Source organism: Elgaria multicarinata, chromosome 8 (genome assembly GCF_023053635.1).
Source record: "Elgaria multicarinata webbii isolate HBS135686 ecotype San Diego chromosome 8, rElgMul1.1.pri, whole genome shotgun sequence".
Classification (NCBI taxonomy): domain Eukaryota; kingdom Metazoa; phylum Chordata; class Lepidosauria; order Squamata; family Anguidae; genus Elgaria; species Elgaria multicarinata.
Genome location: NC_086178.1, coordinates 74,946,383 through 74,969,655, shown reverse-complemented (window position 1 = coordinate 74,969,655; position 23,273 = coordinate 74,946,383). Strand labels below are relative to the sequence as shown.

At 40.7% G+C, this 23,273-nt stretch overlaps 1 protein-coding gene across 1 annotated transcript in view; it reads left to right on the top strand.

Annotated features, from left to right (window-relative positions):
* Positions 1 to 23,273, top strand: part of ADAM12 (ADAM metallopeptidase domain 12) — a 257,743-nt gene that overhangs the window by 46,981 nt on the left and 187,489 nt on the right. The window contains exon 3 of the mRNA XM_063133269.1: positions 12,049 to 12,122. Within this exon, the coding sequence (XP_062989339.1) occupies positions 12,049 to 12,122 (74 nt within the window). The remainder of the gene's footprint in view (positions 1 to 12,048; positions 12,123 to 23,273) is intronic.

The following is a 23,273-nucleotide window of genomic DNA, read 5'->3' as shown; positions in this document are numbered from 1 at the left end:
TCTCTCTCTCTCTCTCTCTCTCTCTCTCTCTCTCACACACACACACACACACACACACACACACATTTAGCTGCCCCATCAGAGATGTGATGTTTTCTGCAGCACTTTTCCTCCGGCCCTTTGCTGCATACTTTCCGAAACAGGGCCATAGTACTACTTTGCCCACACATGAATAGCAATTTAAAATGAGGAATTTGAACCCCGTTAAAAATATTCAATGCATTTTCAGTATAAACCAAAGAGGGACAAACCCCTGTAATTTCATGGACATTTTGATATAATTTAACCCTTTAATTTAAAAATAAAAATATGTTTTGGGTCAGCAAAAATAGGGTCACAAACAGTGTAAATGCTCTGAGTTAAAGAGACTGAGTTTTCAAATGTTTGTAATTAAGCTAGGTTCTCCCCTCCCATGAGGCAGAGTAAGACAATTGCCATAAATAATGGTCAGGAGTGGTAACAGATCGGGTCCAGGGCTTCTGCCTACCAGCTGCCTACCAGCTGACCTCTGCAGCTGCCTGGGCTACATTGCCATAATGCTGAGTGCTGCTGGCCTCCCCCCAACACCCACACAACATCTGCCACTGACCTTGCAGGCCAGCCAACAAAGCCACCAGCAGTAAACCAGCTCTTGTTGCCTCCTCGACTTGGGCTGGGATGCCACCTCAGCTCCATCGTAGTCATGCCCTACCCCAAGAGAAAGCTGGGAAATGCAAAGTCCCTCTCTTCAAGGGCAGCCACAGTGAGTCACCATTGTTATTTTCCTGTCTGGACTCAGGATGCACTGCAGGAGAGAAGCTAACTATTTGGAGATAGTTTTAAACATGGTGAGTGGCATATAAATCTATTAAACACATAAGTAAGCAAGATGAAGAAGTGAATAACTTCTTTAGCCTCTCCGCTCTTGCAGCATGCTGGAGTTTGGGAGTTTGGACGGGGGGACGGGACAATGGCACAGGACAAGAGGAGAGGCCCTAGCACGCATCATTACCCAGGTGTCTTGGAGCGCACTGAGCTTAACTATGTATGAAAAGAGCTGCCTGGACAATTACTAGTAGGTGCTGCATTGGTGCCCTGGTCCAGCAAGGCTCCTGGCAAGGGGAAGAGTCGGCACATTATGCAAGGGAGGACTGCACAGGCAACAGCATCAGGAGGATGGAGAGCTAGCAACTGCACTGCATGTGCTGCCAGCTGCGATATAAATACCAGACAGATAAAATACAAATACTGCCTATGGCATGAATGTCTAGAAAGTATATAGCTGTTTTGAAATTTAATTTTTGAATATATAAAATCTTTCTGAACTTCATAGTCCATCATTTTTTGGTAGAATTTTCTGAAATTTACCTGGTTTATACCCCGAGGAGCATTTCTGTGCAAAATTTCATAACATTAGGGCAAATCATGTTTGAACAATAGAACATTGGATCTATTCTACAGAATCTAGAACTATTGTGTCATGAATTTTAAGAAGACAGCACTACTGCAAAGCTTTATATGTCTAAGGGCAAAATCGTCTGTATGTTTAGACAGAAAAAGTCCTAAAACTCCCAGCATTCCCCAGCCAGTCATAAAGCTATGGAAACAGGATCTAAAATTTGTTAAGTTATAGAAAAACATAGTCCTCCATCCACATAGGACAGCCGTTCTTTCCCTGGTACTTTTTTAGGCTGGACTATTTATATTATTCATATTAAACCACTGCAATGAGTTTGAAATCTGCTTTGAAGTTCATCTGGACTTCTATCAAGAACTACAAGACAAAAATCATTTGCATGTAACAATAAAACACACGGCACGCACACACACACACACACACACACACACACACACACACACACCCCTCCCTGCTTGATGGCAAAACAAATCCAAGCTCCAAATGCTCTTCAGGAGGTAAAAAGAGTTTTAATATGCTGCCTCATAAATATACAAAATTCTACAATGACGACTTAACTGTTTACAATGAGCAAGAGGTAATTCAAAACACATTTTGGGACATCTGGGCTATAAAATCCTTCTGGTAGATCACACAGGCTATGTTGCTTAACTGTTTTATTTTCAATTAGCAGTGAGCCGAGACATGGAGGGCTTCTTATTTGGGTTAAATTTGAAATGCTCACACAGAGAGGCACTTTGTCCCTGAGCTCGTTTGTTGGGAATTCTGCAGCATGTGTTATTTGGACCTCTCAGCGGCTTTTGCTACCATCAACCATGGTATCCTTCTGGAATGCCTGGGAGGTTTGGGAATCAGGGACACTGTGCTTCAGTGGTTCTGGTCCTATCTCTCAGGGAGGTTCCAGATGGTGATGCTTGGGGATAGCTGCTCCTCAAAGAAGGAACTGTTGTATGGTGTACCACAAGGTGCCATCCTATCCCCAATGCTGTTTAACATCTACATGAAACCATGCCGGAGCCATGGGGCAGGGTGCTACCATTATGCTGACGACACCCAAATATACTTTTCTATGCCTTCAACAACAGCATCAGCTAAGGATAGTGTGTCTCCTCTGAATGAATGCTTGGAGGCAGTAATGGGCAGAATGAGGAAAAACAGACTGAAGCTGAATCCAGACAAGATGGAGGTGCTTACTGCCAAAGGCCCCAACCTGGGTTTGGAGGTGTATCAAACAGTTTTGGATGGGGTTACACTCCCCCTGAAAGACTGCGTTCACAGCTTGGGGGTGCTCCTGGATCCGTCGCTCCAAATAACAGCTCAGATAGATGTGACGGCCAGGAGTGCCTACTATCAGTTCAGCTGATACGCTAGCTGCACCCCTTCCTAGAGTTGGAAGACCTAAAGATGGTAGTGCATGCGCTGGTAACTTTGAGGCTTGACTTCTGCAATGCGCTCTACATAGGGCTACCTTTGTGCCTAGTCCGGAAACTTCAACCAGTGCAAAATATTGCAGCCAGGATGGTCACCGGTACATCTAGGGGTGACCATATTACACCAGCTTTAAAATCATTACACTGGCTACCAATTAGTTTTCAGGCAAAGTATAAAGTGTTGGTTATTACCTTTAAAGCCCTACATGGTTTGGGCCCAGAATTTACTTCAGCCAGCAAAAACCAGATTAACAACTGTTACCTAGAGGACCTTCTCTTCTGCTGCTCCCAGACTGTGGAATGGCCTGCTGGGAGAGATCCACCAACTCAATAGTCTTTCTGACTATTAAAAAGCAATAAAGACTGATCTCTTCCAGCAGGCCTACCCAGTCGAATTTTAAGATGTCTGGCTGGCTGTTATTTTAATAATGTATTAGTTTTTATATGTTTTAATCCATTTTATGTATTTTATAATATTCTGTATTCCTTGTTGTTCCCCGCCTCGATCCAGAGGGAGAGGCAGGTAATAAATAAATGTATTATTATTGTTATTATTATTTTATTATCTGCATCTTGGTTTTGGTGGAGCTGTGACAAACAACAAGCTTTGCATGCCCTTGAAACGAAAAGGCGATAGGTCCTATTAACCAAGTTTTCTAAAAAATCTGCTTCAGAGATGTTAATTAAATCATCCATTGTCTTGTTTTCTGCCAAGTGACTTTTGTTTATACCATAAACTGCAAGTGTCATTTGTCTTCCAGTTGCCCTAAAAGGCGATGCAATTGCTTAACAAATGTGGAGCACAAAGTATTTGAAAATCCTTGGTGTCTATGCAATATTTTTTTTAGCTTGTGCTGACAGGAGTTGCTCATGGAATTAAAATTCTCTGGATCCTGTTCCTGTTAGCCCTCAGCTGTCCAGCCCAAGGCTGCACAGACCCTCTATGACATCAGAGCAGTAGCAAATGACAGCCACAGAGGCTGTGCCCTAGATAGAGATTGTTACTTATTCTGATCAACTATGACAATGGAGCCAATCAGCTGCTCATTGCCAGGTAACATTCACAGATGCTACTCTTTCTAATGAGAAACAAGATGTTTGCATTGCTGATGTTTCCACAGGACAGAAATATACTCTTTGGCCATCCTGCATTTACATTCTACACACTGAATAACAGTACACAATTTACATCAGTTTATGTACAATTTATGTTTACATGTCCTTTGGATGATGTGCTATCAAATAATGTCTAACGATGTCTGCTGCAATTTAATATAATAGAGCCATCTCGAATCAATACTTGGGCATTCAATTATAAAAGTTTCCTGCTGAGGAACAGTTGCAATACAAACAGAGGCCATGACGAACAAGCCTAATGATGCAATTTGATTCCTAGACCTCGATATGCATCCCTTCCCTTCCTTTTATCTTGAGAAGAGCAACAGGGAATTCGAGGAGAACTGCTTTCTCTTGCAGGGGGAGCTCTGAGGGCTACCTAAGAGCTCTCCTTCCTGAACAAGACTGCACATCATGTGATCTCCACATCCATCGACATGCCTCCCCCCTCCTCTTGAACTACTGGGGGTGCCACACTGCTGCTGCTTCCCTCCTCTGTGCAGTTAGAGCTGGCATCACCTGGCTCCCACAAGCAGCAGGCGAGAGAAACAGCTGATAGTGCTGCTATTGCAAATTAACACCCCTCTCTGCTTCTTCCTGCAATGAAGAGGGTGTGTTTGATTTTAGTGGGTGGAGAACTGATCTGGTTATGGCCTGCAAGTTAACTGCTGCCCACCCTACTCTGTCAGAAACTGTCTTAGAGTCAGCATGGGATTTGCCACCTTCTTATTTCACCCTGGGTGTCGTTGATGACATCTTATTTAAATGAAATGCACACTAATGTACCGGTTGTGTGCACTATAATGGTCAGTCATACAGAGGGTGAGTTCACATGACACAACAACCCACCTGAGAAATAAGCTACACAGTGTGGGTTGTCATTGAAACAACACATGGCGAGCCCAACACAAATCAGGCTTGCCATGGGTTATTCTTCCTCTCTTTGGTCTTTGAGCCAACTCTGGCATATAATGCAGGGAACTTGGTGGCAGAACCCATTTTATCTAATGCCAAGACCCCCCTCCTTGCTCTGATTGCAACCCTGGTTGCATTCAGAGCTTTGTGCCCTAACATTCACACAAAACAGCCCCCTCAAAAAGTGTTGTTGGTTTTTTTAAAAAAAAAATGTGTGTGTGTGTGTGTGTGTGTGTGTGTGTGTGTGTGTCGGTTTTTTGCAATTGCAGAAGTGTGCAATTTCAGTTGTCAAACTATATACTGTATAACCTTGCCTTGTCTATTACCTTGTATGTTTCAGCTGTCAGAGACAACAAACTGTGCTAGAAAACATGCAAGGCAATTGTCAAGGTAATTACATTGCATGTAAGCTAGTTTGGCAGCCTTTGACAGCTGACAGGTCATTGGAGGGGTAGGGGGGAAGGGGACCAGATCGGCCCCTTAGCAAAGTTAAGCTTAAAGTGTGAGATTTAGCCTTGTGGGTCTCCCTTTCCATTCCACCACTCCGCAAGTCACTCCAACTCATTTTAAGGGTGATCTGGAGGGAATCTACATGTCGTACTGAAGGCGCTTGCGTGCGCCTCCAGTGCGCCCTCAAAATTATTGGTGTAGACGGAGAAAGAAGAGACGGAGGAAGAGGCGGCTGGGGAACCAGCCGCGTCCTTGCCACCGCCGCCGCCGCTGGCGCCTCCCCGCCAGCCTCCTGCTGCTGGGGTAAGAGCCACCCGGGTCGGAGAGCTCGGCTTCCGCTTCTGCCGAGTTCTCCGACCTGGGTGGCTCTTACCCTGGCAGCAGGAGGCCGGCGGGGAGGCGGCAGTGGCAGCGGCAAGGACGCGGCCGGTTCCCCAGCTGCCGCCTCCTCCGCCTCTTCCTCCGTCTCTTCTTTCTCCGTCTACACCATCGTTTTGAGGGCGCACTGGAGGCGCACGCAGGCGCCTTCAGTACGACGTGTAGATTCCCTCCTAGAGTGTACATCATTTTCAGAGTTCTGTTTTTACTGCATGTATTGATTTGTCAGACCTTTCTCTGAACCTCTGTGTCACACCAAATCTCTGAAGCAGGTCTAAAGCTTCATGAGCAGCCCACTTCAGTCTTTTAACTAATGGCTCTTCCACTATTACTAATTTGACAGCTATTACCTTTCACTCTGTACAAACTTGTTGATACTGACATTTAGGAGAGTGAGCTTCAAACTGAGAGACAATTCAATAGCCCAGGGGCACTGCATAAGGAGCAGGATAGATTGATTTAAATCAAGATTTAAATTACTAGGGGGGAAACCAATTAAAATCATTGATTTAAAACAAGTTTCCCATTGACACTTCTTTATATATTTCCTAAACAATGGTGCAAATCTGACCACTAAGTCATGTTAATTTACAACTAAATAGATTTATTTATTTATTTATTTACCCATTCATGAAGTGAGAGATTCACAATTTCCCATCCTAAACACCCCAGAATATTATTTAGAAACTGATTTGGTAAATGTTGTGAATTATTTGAAAAACTGAGTCCAAATAATTAAAGCACTTTGAGTCTTGTGATGCAGTCAGTTCAATAAACAAGCAAGTACAGTTTTCCTTTCTTTACCCCCTGGGATAAAAGCAAGGAAAAGTGACTGTGAGCCTCTCTTCCTCCTTTATATACTTTTACAAATTTCTTTTGAGATGTTTCTTCCAGAGTGTGCTTTCTTAACCTGCTGGGATGCATTGATTTTATTTTTCTCTAATGGCCTAAACTTTCAGCATTGACCCTGGAGCCAACTGCAGTAATTGAATGTCTTTTTTTTTTACTTCTTCCTTGGTTATATTCCTTCATATACATCAAATACAAGGAGGAAGTGATATTTCTAGCTAAGTAACAGATTTCATTACCTACAGTATACTAACATACTGTATTTAAGTAATGCCTAATGAAAATCTCCCTTCTGCTACATTAACACTCAAATGTGTAATGTTCATAATACTTATTTTTGTTTCTTAATGTTCCAGTTTTGTTTTTAAAACTCTTTAAAATGGATTAGTGGTAAATGTGTGTTATAAATCCATCAAACTTCCATCCCTTATATGGGAAAGGAAAAGTGTTTTTTCAGTAAAAGAACATTTTGATTTTGCATGTCAAACTCAGCATGGGAACTTCTTTCTACCGTCAAGTTACGTGTAGCTTTGCTCTAGGAATTTCCATTTCCAACCATCAAAAGAAAGAAATATTGATGTAAATACAGTCTGTCTTTTTAAAGTATGCTAGAAGACCTAGTTTACTCTAATATTTCAAGAGTAATTAGTGTAATATTTACTCTAATATATACACAGGACAAAATATTGTTCGCATGATCCCACTCTTTTTGTCCTGTAGAGTAGTTTTCAGATAAAAACCTTGTATTATTTGTAATGATGACTTTTATTTTGCCCAAGAAATATACACAAGTTGTCCCACTTGATAATTAGTTGAAATAATTAGTTGAAGTGCTATATTTCTGTCCTTGAGCTGATACAACTTGCCTTTACTTTATGTATGTTTCACTTGGAAATTGTCAAAATCAATAGTAGACCATTGTTCTTCCACATGTACAAATAATTAATGGTTCTCAGAAATACAGCCATGAGATGCTTCTTGCATTATCCAGTATAGTCTGAGATCAAGGGTGAAATTTCCCATTTCGTTTAAATAACCACCACCACTACCACCATACTTTATCTGTTTTTCTACTTATTCCATTTATCATCTTCAAAACACCACCAAAGACAATGGAAATTTTAAAAAGAAGAAAGTTAACTGCTCGCTCTTTACTTTTGGCCTGAATTCTATATATCTCATGCAAAAGTGGAACATGCATCTAGAATGACTGCATAGCTACAGTTATAATTCAATTTGGTCACATTTTACAGAGTGATGTTTGGAGAGTGCGAAGTCAATGCTAAGTGATCCTGGCATGAAACCTGGGTTATGGAACATAGTAATTGGGTTGGAATAAAGGCTGAAGATCCAGGAAGAGAGAATAATAGGTGAATAAAGCCAAGTAATCAACTGACAATATATTAAGCTGCCTAAAGATGTGAACTAACTGTTATTACTTCTACAAGGCTATTGAAATAAATTCAACTTGGATTAGAATCCAAATTAAGCTGAACACAATTGGCTATCGGAGATCTCTTCAAATCCTTATTATTTCAAGGTCGTGGCACAAATTGGTTTCAATCAGTTTTTTGCAATAGCTGTTCCAATGCTGAGATTTTAAGAAATCAAATTAATAAAGATCGGGCTTTGGGAACCCCTTTCTAATTAAGAATGGAGCTTTGTGAAGAATAGCAGTCACTAATCAGGAAAGAGTACCTGGGATTTTGATGGATAGATCAATGAAAACATCAACTCAGGGGTGATGCTGAGAAGGAGAAAAAAAGACACAATCCATGTGTGTGATTGAAGATAAAATGGCCACTATCATAATGCTGCTATTTGAAACTATGGTTCAGCCACAGCTGGAATGCATTGTACAGTTCTCGTTGTCCTATCTCAGAAAGGAAATTGTAGAGCTTGAAAAGATGGAGAAAAAGGCAATGGTTTGAGATACGGAACTTTCTGGCAAGGAATGGCTAATGTTCTGTGCCTACTGGATTCCAGTCAATCCCTGCTGTGTTTCCCTGCAGTTTGACCATGCAGAAAAGTACAGATCCACTTTGAAGTCAACTTCTTATTGACTCCCATTTAAGAATTGACCTATGTGCATTCTGGTAGAATCCAGTCAAAAGTAGCTGGGACCCCTGGTAACTGCAGTAATTAATGTGTTTCCAAAGGGGAGCATGGTTATGAAAATTTTCAAAGCTGTAGTTATTTGGACTAAAAAAATCAATTATTGAATCAATTATTGCTCCATATTCCTTTTTCTTTTCTTTTCTTTCTTTCTTCCTTTCTTTCTTTTTTTTTTTTTTTTTTGGCAGAAGGTAGCTGAGATGGTAGCTGCTTTTGAGCTTCAAGCACATGTTAATGTATCTGTTACTGTCTTTTTCCCATTCTGGATTACGATAAATGCAGAGGTCAAAGTACACATTACATTAATTGTGTGGTGTGTAGATGAAGATAACTTTTTTTTTTCACTGTAGAGTAATTGTGCATGGCCCTGATTTAGATCAAGACCACTGTGCACCAGGAGAATTCAATCTTCTCCCAAACCATTTTTCTTGAAATCCCCCAAACCAAGGATTCCCTGAAATCATGAGTGGGTGGATTAAAAGAAGAAGAAAAACCTCTGTTGATGTCAATGGAGACTTTCCTTTTTTAAAATCCTTAGTTGTGTTGTTGTTGTTTTTACCTCTCTCAGATGACATATCTTTTGCATATCCTAGTACTATATTTACTTTGTGGATTATGCTATGCAGAAAATGATGTTTGGGCAGAAAATATGTATTTTTCTTGGTTCAACTCTTGTTTTTGGCAAGATGTACTGAAGTGGTGATCATCCCATTTACGTCCTATGTAGAAAGGTTAACACTCTGATCTTAATTGTCACTGTTGACCTAATTGTTTGTGACATGGGGATAATACCTGGGTCAGCACATTCTTCTATTTTGTGGATATCATGCTCCCTTGAAAGTCATAGCTCATTCCAACCACAGGAACTTCTAAGATCTGCATGTAGTCAAGCCTTTGTTCTTCAGAATGACCTCTGTTGCTGATGAACTAATAGAAAGCAATGTAATATCTGAAATGGTAAATATACTTCAAAATGAGATGTTCTCACCAAAGAGAGTTTGCCTTCTCTTATGAGCATATGAAATGATACATACGAAACCAAGATAGAACCTGATAATAATTGCCTGACAATTAATGTTTTTGGAGAACCCATGAATAGCCATCTTCTTAATTTTGCATATTACTAAAAAGGTCTCAGACATGGAAGAATCCATTATACTATTGCAATATCTTAATTCTGTTTTGCCCTTTCCAAATTCTACAGTATTTATATCTGTTGTGACCTGGTTATATTTACCTAATACTATAGTGGTAATCACGGTTGCCTCTAAATATTCATGGCTATAAATGACTCCCAAGTGCCTGGTGAATGCCAAGGCTTTGGCCTGATTCATTTATTTAGTAAGGTAGTAGGATCCAGTTATTGGAAAGTTCACTTGAATGCTGTACTTGAATCTAGCTGCTTACTTGCATGATAAAAGGTGCTTCTAAATCTGCACTATTGATATGTGAAACAGAGGAATCAAGATGTTGTTCACCATGTTGTTGTTGTTGTTTTAAAAGCTTGGACATTCTTAATTGTGTGCCTGAGACACCCAGGCTGCAACAATATTTTCTGAGAGTTCATGGGAGATAGTGCATCCCGTTAACTACTTGCCCCAAACTTACTCCCACTTTCCTATCTGATTTCATAGGATCACAAGCCAGCCCCTGGGCATGTCTACACCATAGGGCGTAAAGGGAGGGAGAGCGGAGGATTGCGGACTAACCAGCTTCCGTGATCCTCCCTGGGTGTCTTGACGGCCACACGACATTCCAAAAGAACGTCGTGGTCACCATTCTTTTTCACAGAAGAGGAGAAAGGAGCACACTTACACTACTCCAAAAAACAAAACTTTAAAAAACATCCAACCCAGCTCCACACTCCACCCCCACCCCCGATGGGCATGGACTGCCACTGTGCAACTCTGTGCCCATTTCAAGTGCCCCACTACTTGTGGAAGACCCGGGGGCAGCGGCTCCTGATATCCCGGGGAAAGTCCCGGGTCATTGGATGCACAGGGATGCTCCAGGGACTACCCTGGGATATAGGACAGGTCTAGACATGCCCCCTGGCCTAAGAAAATTTGTTCTACTTCTCCTCTCCCACACAACCCTAAGGAAGGTAATTCTCCATACAAGAAATGGAGATCCTTCTACTTTAAGTGTTGAGATGGAAGCTGTCATGAATCCCAGTACTTGTGCATGCTTCATAAGGCAGTTTCACCCAATGGATGGAAGAAGGTCCTTAGAAATATTAGCTAGCCAAACTCATGGTTCCCATCTCCCAGCTGGGATATATTTATCTCATGGATAGGGGAATACACGTAAGGGTTTTTAGTGCCTTCAGTCCTTCATGTGGTTTTCCAGTGTTATGTGGTATGCTTCATACATGACTATTTTACCTAAACAAGCAGGGCAACCAGGAAAGACCTGATTTAGTGAGCGGCAGATCCCATTGTCATGGCAAATTATTCTCTCCCCCCCCCCCCGGGTGTCTTTGTCCTACACCAGGGGAGGGCAACTTATGGCCCTCCAGATGTTTTGGCCAATGATCCCAATTAGCCCTAGCCAGTACTCCTATTAGCTCTAGCCAGTGGTGATGGACGATTGGAGTTGTAGACCAAAATATCTGGAGGATCACAAGTCCCGTCGTCCCCCCGCCTCTGTTTTTCTTTTACAGTTTGTACTTATTCCAGCCTGATTCAACAGTACAAGAGGATACATGAGGTAAAACTGTATATCACCTTGAATTAGGAATTCAACACCATTTCCTGATCCAGAGATCTTGTTTACATACATTTATAGGTTTGCACACGAGCAGTGGTGCATTTCTCCAGTCACATAGTAACTTTCAAAAATCTTCTTGCACATCTTTCTTGACTAGGACCAGTATCTGAAATTCAAAAACACAGGTTTGAGTGCCTGCACAGAGACATGCCATTCTCTCCAGTAGAGATTTTAATTTTTAACGTTCCTATTTTCTGAATTATCCTTATGGTTCAACGGCATACTGTCAATCAGTCATTCTGAGGTCTGTACCAGTATAAAGTGATTAGTCTATCAATCTGCAGTTCAGGCACACATTTTAATTTCTCTGAAAAGTGCTAAATCAATAAAATTAACATCTTTAAGGGTTTCCATAATTGGGAAGCATAAATTTAAAATTGTTTTCAAAGAAAACATATGTTGTTGAGATGCTAACCATGGATTGAATGCAAAAAGGAATTCAAATCCTTCTATTACCTCTTTGCTATTTACTTTTTAATTTAAATCCCATCCTCCTGCTGCTGCTGCTGTTGTTGCATTCTCTCTTACAATATGGGCCCATTCTTGCAACCTTTGTACCTGTCTCAGAGCAGGGGTTGTTGCATTTTCTTTTTGGCAGTAATGGAATTACTCTTCCATTTCATTTTTCAGACTCACCCAGCAATGCTGAAATTTCTTATACAAGCTGAAAGTGAGCAACTTGTCATCAGTGTGGAGAGAAATGAGTAAGTAGTTCTAATTTGTATTCCTTGCAGTCTAGTAGTGTTAGTGAGTGGATTACAAAGTTCAAATTGATGGCTTATGTTTGTAATGCATGGGGAACTGTGGCCCAATTGGCTATCCAGTTTTAGAAAAAAAGAGTCATATAGCTGTATTTCTAGAGTCTTTTCCACTTCTTTAAAACAAGATGATAATTCTGTGGAAGTACAATATTCACATCTCTTTTGGCATTGCTTTAAGCCTGCTTCACTCCCTTGACACACAACACTTGTAGCCCCTATTCATATTATTAGGGAAAACTGGGGGGGGGGGAACCCTACATATATTTATTTCTCCCTTTTGATATCCCTGCTTATTTTGGCAACAGATACCCTGTGATCTAAGTCTGGCCCAGTGACAGTCACCAGTTGGTTTGCCACTCACTTCTAGTGGATAACAGAGTTTTTAAGTCCTAACTGACCTTCTAACAGCTGGAGGGAGGGAAAAGTGCCAGAAATATAATAAGCTATACCAGCCAAAATATTTCCTACCGACACTCTCATCAGAAGAAAGGCAGTGTACTGAGCTTGGTCTTTCATCCTCAGCCATCTGTACATTACAGGTTGCAAGTCAGTAAGAGGATAGCAGAGAGATTTGGTACATCTCTCCAGTTTCCCTAGAGTGACATTCTAGCCAATCTAGTTGTTGAATTCTGGTTTATGGGAATAAGCAATCCTTGTGAAGTGCAGTATCTATCCATGAGGTAACCTTGCCTGCTGTGGGTGGGAGGGAGTCCTGTATCTTTCTTCAGGATGAAGTAGCTTCTCGGTTGTTTTCAGTTTCGTCAGTGACCTGATGCTCCTAAATGTCTTAAGTATGGCTGGCTTTAGAATAAAAAACGCCCAGGGCGAGGAGTGCCTTCAGTGCTTCCACCTTGTAGTCAGTTTTGCAGGGCCACCCAGACGGTTTATGGGGCCTGGTGCAGGTGTGATGTCCATTGAGAATGACATTGCTCAAAACCTTGATCTCTCAGCCACTGTGCTACAGTTTGCTCAAGCCAAAGTTCAAAAAGCCACATTTTGAACAGTGGCAGTGCACTAGGCAACACAGCGGAATGGTCACAGGTGTGTGTGTGTGTGTGTGTTTTGCAGCAGTTCCCATCTTTATTTTACTATATCAACTATTTTTATCTTTAAAAATAATAAAGAAAAGTTGTAAAAAAAAAGGCATCCAGCTGACCTCTTACAGCTGTATATTATTATTATTTTTATTATTATTATTACAGTACTTATAGAGTTTACAGTGCTAAGCACTCTGTAACATTGCCTCAGAGTAAAGTTGCATTTCACTGATTTTTACCTAGAGTAAACGACAACAAAATGGAAATTAAAAAATAAACATACTTTAAAGTTATCTGAAGGAAGTTTTTTTTTTGTAGTTAGTACCCAAACAACCTGTAGAACCTTGAAAGAAATGCTACAAACACTTGCTTTTTGCCACCTTAGCTCATTGCAGACCATACATTAAAAACACACACATAGCCACTGAGCCCAGCTTGGTGCCCTCCTCAGCTCAGCACCCTGGACAACCATCCAACTTGCCCATCCCTAAGGCCACTCAATCAGTGGTATGCACAGCATCTTTTAAGATTATAATTTTCACTACTGGCATCTGAGCTCTTGCAGAGGATGTCTTCTGTGTTGCTAATTACCTTGAGGGAATCTACACGTCGTACTGAAGGTGCCTGCATGCGCCTCCAGTGCGTCCTCAAAATGATGGTGTAGACGGAGAAAGAAGAGGCGGAGGAAGAGGCGGTGGAGGAGGAGGCTGGGGAACCGGCTGCGTCCTTGCTGCCGCCACCTCCCCGCCGGCCTCCTGCTGCCGGGATAAGAGCCACCCAGGTCAGAGAGCTCGGCGGAAGGACGCACTGGAGGCGCACGCAAGCACCTTCAGTACGACGTGTAGATTCCCTTCTTGATTCTTCTTTGTGGTCTCTGGGTCACACACATAGGCTCTGTGCTTCCATGGAGCCCATATGTGAGAATGTACAGATGCCCACTCAAAGAACTTCAGTTAGAGATAAGCGACCGGTCTTTGTCAGATTTGGGATGCCTTTGTTTTGTAAGTCTGAAAACAAATCTACGTGATTGGCTGTTTTCTGTAGGTATAAACAGCCTTGAGGTTATGACCATGATGCTGGCTAGGCTGGATTATTGGCTGCTGTCATGCTGGTAAATGGGAGAGAAACCTCCTGGGTCCCCAGACAGCAGTGGGGCTAAAAACATTGTATGTAGCATTGTGTCAGTGTTTCAAGGTAGAAATCTCAGTAAACTCATCCTTATCTCATATTTCATGTCAAGAATGTGTCTCCCAAGGGGAAGGCATTTACTTTAGAAGTGCTTGTGGACCTTATGGCTGGGCACCGTTGATAGCAGTTAGGGTATGCCTATGTTGTGTGTCAGACTATGTTTTATGTTCTATAAGAGAGTAATTGAAATATAAATAACTTATGAATCCCAGAATTGATATGACTTTCTAGACTTTGTAAATATGAAATGGCTATACTAGGGCCAGTTTGCACATTACATTGACCTTGTTCAGATGACACAGTAAGCCATGGTGGTTAAGCATTTTGGGCTAAACTTTATGGCATAGCATGTCATGTGAACCATTCCTAACCATGGTGGCTACATAACCACAGTTTAAACATGCTCACTAGTTGTTTGCTGCAAAAGGGTTAGTGGCCTATCCATGGCTTAGCACATTGTGTGAACAGGCACATAATTTCACATAGGTGTATGCCTAACATAGGTAAAGTGGGACAGTGACAAACTCCTCTTTGCATAATGCTGATCATATATGTATATCCATTAGTATTTGGCTGCACTTTCCAAATTGAGTATACCCTCATAGAAAACCTGGGTTTGCCTCTTGGTGAAATGTCCCTGAAAAACCCAACAAAGGGTTAAAGTGGATCCAGAGTTTATGAACTCATAACATGTGTGCTTTCCTTCTCTGTAATGGAGCATGAGATAATGGTTTTCCAAAGAATGCATTTTCGTATAAGAAATGTAAATGGACTCTTGCAAAGATGTTGAAATAACTATTACATAAGTGTGCTTGAGATGAGAATAGAATATGAAGTACAAACACCTTTTCAATTTCTGAGCAAATACATTGAGACCATAACACAGGCATTCAAGGTCTGTGTGTTTTTTACCTAATTGTTTCATAAAAGCATACTCCCACTTGTGCAAACTGGGGGAGGAGAAAAACTTGTTAAATGATATAATTTCTGTCTTTGTCAGATCATTAAAATAAACTTTGATGCAGTTATTTATAGTTGGCTGAAACAACTGCTTTTAACATTAAAACCATTTACTGAAATGAAAAGCTGGATTTCAGATCACAGTTCAGATATATTAGTTCATCCAAATGAGAATGAATTGATCGATTAGTAAAAATGTTCTTGATCTTTTGAAATAGGCAGTGCCTTTAGGTGCTAAAGTACAAAACACTATCTGGGGAATTTACACTTGTAATCACACTTCTTAATTTAGAACTAGTTTACAGTGGGACTGAATAAGAATCCTGTAATCTTGCAATACTTTAAAATAAATTAGAAACAGCCTTTCAAAATCAGCAGGTCATCCACTCTTTACAAAATAGCGATGTTTGCTCAGGCTAACCTTCTATCTACTTAACTGTATTGCATGAAGTAATTATTATGGGCCAGTATTAAGCAAGCTACAAGAAATTCACTCTCTTAAATGACTCATAATAGGAGTTATGCATATGGGTCAAAGGGATAATTGTCAACTTTATACCGTCTTATGCAGTTTTCTCTTGGTACAGACTAGTGGTATATGCACAACCGTATTTTCTTGCAAATATATCTTGATACAGGAATTACCCTGTGCACAAAATAGGAACTATACAGAACGAGACAAATAGGCTGCTTTCCTGTAGGAGCAAAGCTTTAGGTTTCTTTACTACTCTAGATATTCACAATCAACAACAAAGATACTCAGTGCTCCATAACTGCTCTAGTATACCTCTAACATAGCATATGATAAGCTCAATGTGGTATGATTCTGTTTTTCTCTAGGCTAAATAACTTGGGGAGGGGAATCTGAGTCTAAAATCAGCTGGAGAAATCTGGGACAGTTTGGGTTCCTTCAAGGCAAATTAAGTATATTGTGTGAAATTTCTTTTTTAAAAGTACAATTTTTATACTTTGTGAAACACTGAGGGACACTTTTATGACCATCTAGGATTATTAGGCTCAAATAATATGAATACTTTGTCACACAGTACCACAGCAGTGCAAAATGTGAGTAGGATAGATGGATTCATAATCCAATGCATTGGAGCTACATTTTGAAGTATCAGGACTTGATGACTCCTGGTGAAGCATTGCACAGTGGGAAGTCAAATATTATTTGCTGGGATGGGAATCCTCCAATGAACAAACATTCATTGCACTTTTGAGGCCACACTTCTTTAACACTCCAAGACATTTCACTTTCATGATCGGTTCTTTCTTGGTGGTCCACAACCTCAAAGAAAAACCCACAGCTTGGCATCTAAACAAAAACATTCTTCTGATTCATGTTCTAGATACAGACTGACAGTGTAATCCTAGGCATGCTTGCTTGGGAGTAAGCTCTGTGGAAGTCAATGGGAATTAAATGGGACCTAAAGCAAGCTAATGGGACTTAATTCCAAGTAAATATTCAAAGGATTATACTGTGAAGCTGCAGTGTGATGGAAACGTCTGTAGCCATAAGCTTCACAAAATACGGTGGGACTTACTTCCAATTAAATATGTATAAGATAGTGTGTTAATACAATTCCTGTTGAAATAACTGTAGAAGATGTACTATTTGAGTGGTAGTTGGATCAAGGCCATATACGTAAGGCTTTCAGACATGAAAATGAGATGGAATGGTTTTATCATTCCAAATATTCTTTGTGTGTTTCTTCAAGTCCACTTCCTCTTCTTTAACCCTAAATTGATATTTTAGTTGATGCGATTGCTTTGCTCACAACATTGTTAACCGGAATAATTAGAACAACACATTTCCAGTGCCAGATAAACTGACAATCTCTGTTAATAATTTGACATGCTTATTATCAGTGGCTTGATAGTCAAAACAAACAACAAATTCCTGTGGGGAAAAATAGGACCTCCCAGAAGTATATTGCTGTCATAATTTATTGCTTTAATGTAGTCACAAAATATTATAAATTATCCCCTGTGCCGCTGACTGAGCTTTTTTTATCTGTGAACACTAGAACCAGCAGCTGTAGTGGAGTGTTTCAGTGAAAGCTGACAGTTGGAGTTGCCCTTTAATTAAAATAAACAGTTGCTTTTTCAAAAGTTGCACTTCACTGTTACAACAACAGCAATATATTAAATGTACAGCCAACCACTTTCAGGCATTGTGCTAGTGTTTATGCCATTATTCTTGTCAATTATTTGCTTTACTTAAATGTCAGTGTAAGGGTTCTTTTGTATACAACTTTTAATGTCTTGAGTGAAAAAGACCACATGTTATTGCAGTGATCTAGAGCCTAATCTATACCAAGCAGGATATTCCACTGTGAAAGTGGTTTATAAAAGGCAGGAGCCACACTACTTGCTGCTTTATAGTGGTATTGAAGTGCACTGACAAGTGTTGGGGCCCATTGACACATGCCATATACTGCTTTCATACCACTTTCATAGTGCTATATCCTGCTTGGTGTGGCTCCTGCTTTTTATATACTGCTTTCATACCACTGCTCGGTGTAGATTAGGCCTGAGTGGATGATTTTAGACGCTGGACTTATGCTCTTACATTCCCTGCACCTTTAGATGGTAATGTGCACTACTTCACTTACTTTTCAAAATAGGGATGGGCAAACATGCAGTGTTCAACCTCACTGAGGGTCTCCATGTTCCTCATGAAGCTCGGTTCGTCTTGTTTGTGCTCCTGAACGCAAGCTCCTTTTTTCTTTTGAGTCAAGGAAAACTGCATTTTAAATTGGGGGGGAAATGTGCATTTTTAAAAACATGATTTTTTCCCAATCAAAAATGCAATTTCTCCCATTGGCTAAAGCATGAGCATGCAAATTTTGGGGTGCATTGAAGCACACACTTGTGCAAGCACACACTTGTGCACATGTGCATTTTTATGCACACTTCTGAATGCAAACGCAAGTTCAGGAAATTGCAAACATTTCCTGAGATTGCATTCCTGCTTATGTTCAGGATTCCAGGATTCTATAGGGCAGGCAGGCCTGGATTTCTGCACTTAAATCCTGCTCTGACTGCTCCACTGTGGGATTAAGTACTGAAACTTGCTACATCTTCACTACAAGAGAAGGCATCCTTCCTATTTAAAGCAGAAGTGCCCAGATGTTTGACAAATGATAACCTAACAACAGCATTAGGAAAATATTTGATCTTATACTTTCATGTGAGAATGTGAATGTGAGTGGATACATTCACAGTGCATCCACTCTGTCTGGTGGAGTGATTACAGCAGCCTTTCCGAATTGGGTGCCTTCCAGATGAGTCAACTCAGCCAGCATGGCCAGTAGTCCAACACAGCCTGGAGTCCAGCCATGATGGAGAAGGCTGAATTAAAATATTGGACTAGGACTGGAGAGACTAGAATTCATTGGATAAATTCCTGGAGGAGAAGGCTATCAATAGCTACTAGCCCTGATGGTTATGTGCTATCTCCAGTATTCGAGGCAGTAAGCCTGTGTGCACCAGTTGCTGGGGAACATGGGTGGGAGGGTGCTGTTGCACCATGTCCTGCTTGTTCATGCCTGGCCGATGGCTGGTGGGCCACTGTGTGATCAGAGTGCTGGACTAGATGGACCCTTGGTCTGATCCAGCCTCAGGGCACTTCTTATGTTCAACATACAGTCACCTGTATTCTGGTTCATAAAGGAAAAGCATATTTTGATTGAAACAAGTATATTTATTTAAATCATTCTACCAGTGTAGATATACTGCAGCAATAGTTTGAATTTGAAGTCTTAATCTTTCCAGGTGACACATCCTCCCTGGATTCTAATTTTAGACGCGATCTATGCAACAATTAATGAATAAATAATAGAGTTTTAAATGAATGCAATGAAGGCAGTGCAAATGAAGAGCCTATTTTTTCTATCAATTGTATGTCCCACCACCAAGGAAAATGTTAGTCAATACTGTAAATACTATTATAGCTACTATTCTGTTGCTCTGGAAAAGACTAATTTTTGTGAGTTATATTATGTATGTTTATATATTATCCAAAATATCCTTTGAATGCAGTATAGTGATTACTGCTTGTTTGCAACTGTAGATTTGGGGGTAGAGATTAGGAAGGAATTGTTGAAAGAGTAACTTACAGCTAAAGAAAAGCCAAACATAATCAGTTTGGGGTTTGGATTTGCTGAGATAAACAAACACAGCACCACAAAACTTCATTACTTCATTTTTTTAACCCCTCTCAAAAGTTACACACATGCACACAGAGACTGTCCCTTAGGGAGACCTAAAGGAATATATACAAGGAAGCTGCCCAGAATTGGGATGAGGAGTGAGCTAAAAAGACACACCGAAGAAAGCTGAAAATTGTCATACTGACCTCTAGGTGGGCTAGCCTTCATTTTATAACCCGTCTCAGTCTTTTACTTCAGTCTTTCTTTCAATCCCCAAATATAGCCCAGTGGATAGTCCATGGACTGCACAAGTCCTTTTTCTGACGACTGACTAATTTTTCCAGGCCTGTCCCTTTAATACTAACACAGGACATCATCAGATGAGTGTTTTATTGCACACTCGTTACTGAGCACTCGCGGATTTTTGCAGGTCCTATTCACAACATCATCTGCATCCCGCACGCCTCCCACCCCTTCTAGCCTTTGTTGCACCACACACACAAGAACCCGGTAAATCCAATTTATTTTTGAGATGGAACTTGCCACTATCTCCTGCTGTGTGCAGAAAAAGCAGCGCAAACAAAGTGGCCCACTGAATGGGCCACATGCATGTTGTTTACTTCCTCTTTCAAAAGAGGAATTAATGAGGGACAAAAGCGCAGGAGGGTAAGTGACAGTGAGGAAACACGATTTCCCCCCCATGTGATTCTCAGACACTAGTTGCAAAGCTAGCTAGTTTTCTCATGTGTGTTCCTTTAGAAGTTTCTCGAGAGCTGCAGAGATCTGAGACTGGGAATTCCACCCCCCAAACCTGCCTATTGTTTTGACAAAAAGTTTATGAAACTGAAAATATTGATGTCCACCCATCCCCACTCACCAAAAAGAAACAAACAAAAAAAAGAAAGTCTCAGCCTGTACCTGTTTATGTTAATTGCAATGTGCCAGAAAACAATGGAAATGCAGCGTAATAATCCTGTTAACGTTACTGTTTCCAGAAAGGTGATTCCAAACTCATTTCATGTGTCTGATGAAGTGGGTAGTAATCCATGACATCTTAGGCCACAATAAATCAATTAGTCTTTTAAGGTTCCACAAGACCGATATTGTGGCTATTATGGTGAATGTAAAATACTTTATGATCAAGTGGAAACCACCAACTCAGTGGTATCTGCTTAATTGAGACTCCTATTTTGCTAGCATGATGTTCCATTAGGAACAGCTAGAGAACTATTAAATTGGTCCTCTTCTTCCCATATCTGCCATTCCCTCTTACCAAGCTAATTGGCTTCTTCCTGATGGCTCTTTATGCTAAGTCTCTTCCATTTTGGTGAAGGAACCAAAGCACCACGAAGCATAATGAATTTGTAACAAAGCCCAAGATCATGTAAACTTAATCCCATCATTACAATGAAAGAGAAATTTGGGGATTAAGATATAGTTTTCTCTGCCTGCATAATTAGATGCAGGTCGTTTTTCTGACTTTGAAGAACAACTACACAAGCCATTGTCTCCCAGAAAATACATAAAACAAGCATTGGGGCACAGCATGAAGCTGTACCAGCTAATTAAATATAGGAAAAGCAATTGAGGAAAAGATATTCTGGCATATGCAATTAACATATTAAAAGAAATCTTCACTTTAAATTACTGCTCCCTGTCTATAATTGCAACAGCAGAATGCCAGGTATTCTGATAACTTTATTCTACTATCACTTTGTGGGGGAAGCCAGAGGGTTATTGGCCAAGTGAAGCTTGCTTCCTTTCTCCTTCAGCTTATCTGGATACAAATAGAACGCTATCATTTATGGATATAAAGTGAATCAGGAAAGAAAGAAAGAAAGAAAGAAAGGAAGGAAGGAAGGAAGGAAGGAAGGAAGGAAGGAAAACATCTTTCTTTACATACATCACAAAATGATTAATCACAATGTTCCTTCCAGCACACTGGAGACCACTTCGATCTTTTAAATAACATGGGCTGGTCAATCCTGTGGTCCTGGAATTCCAGCAGCGAAATTATGCCACCGTAATGACAGAAAAACTGAGAAGGACACAACAGCACGGCAAACTACAAGGAGCGTAGCGATTCTGCCAGCTACTCTCGCTACCTCCATGCCATCCACTGTCACTCTTTCTTAGGTACTTTCTCAGTCAAAGTACCGTTGGTGGAACTCCACTGCATCACCAGTGGGGTTCCACCAACGAATGCTGGACATTATGCCAATCCCTGGTGGTGGTGTAGCTCTCAGATCTGCTGGTATACGGAATTTAGGATTTGGCCCAAGGCACTCCAGCTGTCATATATTTAACTAGACTAATGCTCTAAATAATTGTTTTGGTCTGGCATATTTCAGGATAAACAGATCATTCCATTTCCAGTCCATGTCAGTTTCACATATGTTCGTCCATAAGTCCGTTTTGGCATTTCCTGCATTAATCGGCAATTTAAAACCACCACCAACCACAAAAACTTTAATATATATTGAAATATGTATTGTTTTAACATATTTTCTCTTGAAGTATGCATTTCTAAACATATTTTACCTCATCATACTCATTTTATACACATTTTGATACATTTTTGAGCCAAGAACTGCATCGCAAAATTATGAGAATGGTGAATTCTGAAGGGTATTTGCATTCCAATCTGCACATTAGCCTAAGTGTAGTTCAAGTTGGCCTGCTCTGAAACCCAGACTAAAACAAAATCCTCAAACGTCCACAGGCAAATTACATATTAATTTGATGCATGTTCTTTGAAACCTATGCTGGTTCCTCTTCCCTTCCTGATGATTTACTCAAACTAGTGCCATCACCAAGATTATGGGTCATAACTGAGGCCTTGTAAACAATTACCAGACTCCTGGCTTTGACTGTTTCTTTTGTGGATTTTCGACAGGCAGTCCACATTACATGTGGCAGTTTTGAATAATCACTTGTGTTGCAAGCCTATGGGGGTGTTAGGTTTCATTCTCTCCCTCTCTGGTGTGTGTGTGTGGGGGGGGAGATGTATGTCAGTAAGTAAGAAACTGGTCAGTCTGGTTCAATTTGATAGTCACATCACAACATAACCAGGGCCCTTGTTTAGCACTAAAGTCTACAGGTTTTTCCCTGTTTTTTTTTTTTTTTTTTTTTTTTAGTGTTTTATCCATGAGATCTAGAAACCCATGTTTTTAATGTAAAAGTGTCTGCAGATAGTTGCAAAGTTTTGGGCACTCAAAAAAGTCTTTGGGGAACTGCATGTGGCCTTTCAGTTATAATGGTCAAACTAGTCATAAGTCTTACCCCAATCACATATAAAGGGGAGTGGGAACCATCTGATTAAAATAGTAAATGAAGTATGAGGTGGGATGTTTAATTTTACCTGCCTGCAGTATTCTTCCCTAACTTCACTTTTCCATCTGGACACTGGTATCTGAAGTGAGCTTGGCTAGGAGCAAAACGTCTGAGTTTTAAGAGGGTTCAGCACCCTCCTCACATGCTTGTCCTTTTTTAACTTTAAATTGGACCTCTATCCTCTATTGTGCTCAGCCAGGACAGATGCAGATCCCAGGGTGAAGGACATGGAATAACGGGCTCAAGTTACAGGAAGTCAGATTCCAGCTGGACATCAGGAAAAACTTCCTGATTGTTAGAGCAGTACATCAATGGAACCAATGACCTAGGGAGGTTGTGGGCTCTCCCACACTAGAGGCATTCAAGAGGCAGCTGGACAACCATCTGTCAGGTATGCTTTAGGGTGGATTCCTGCATTG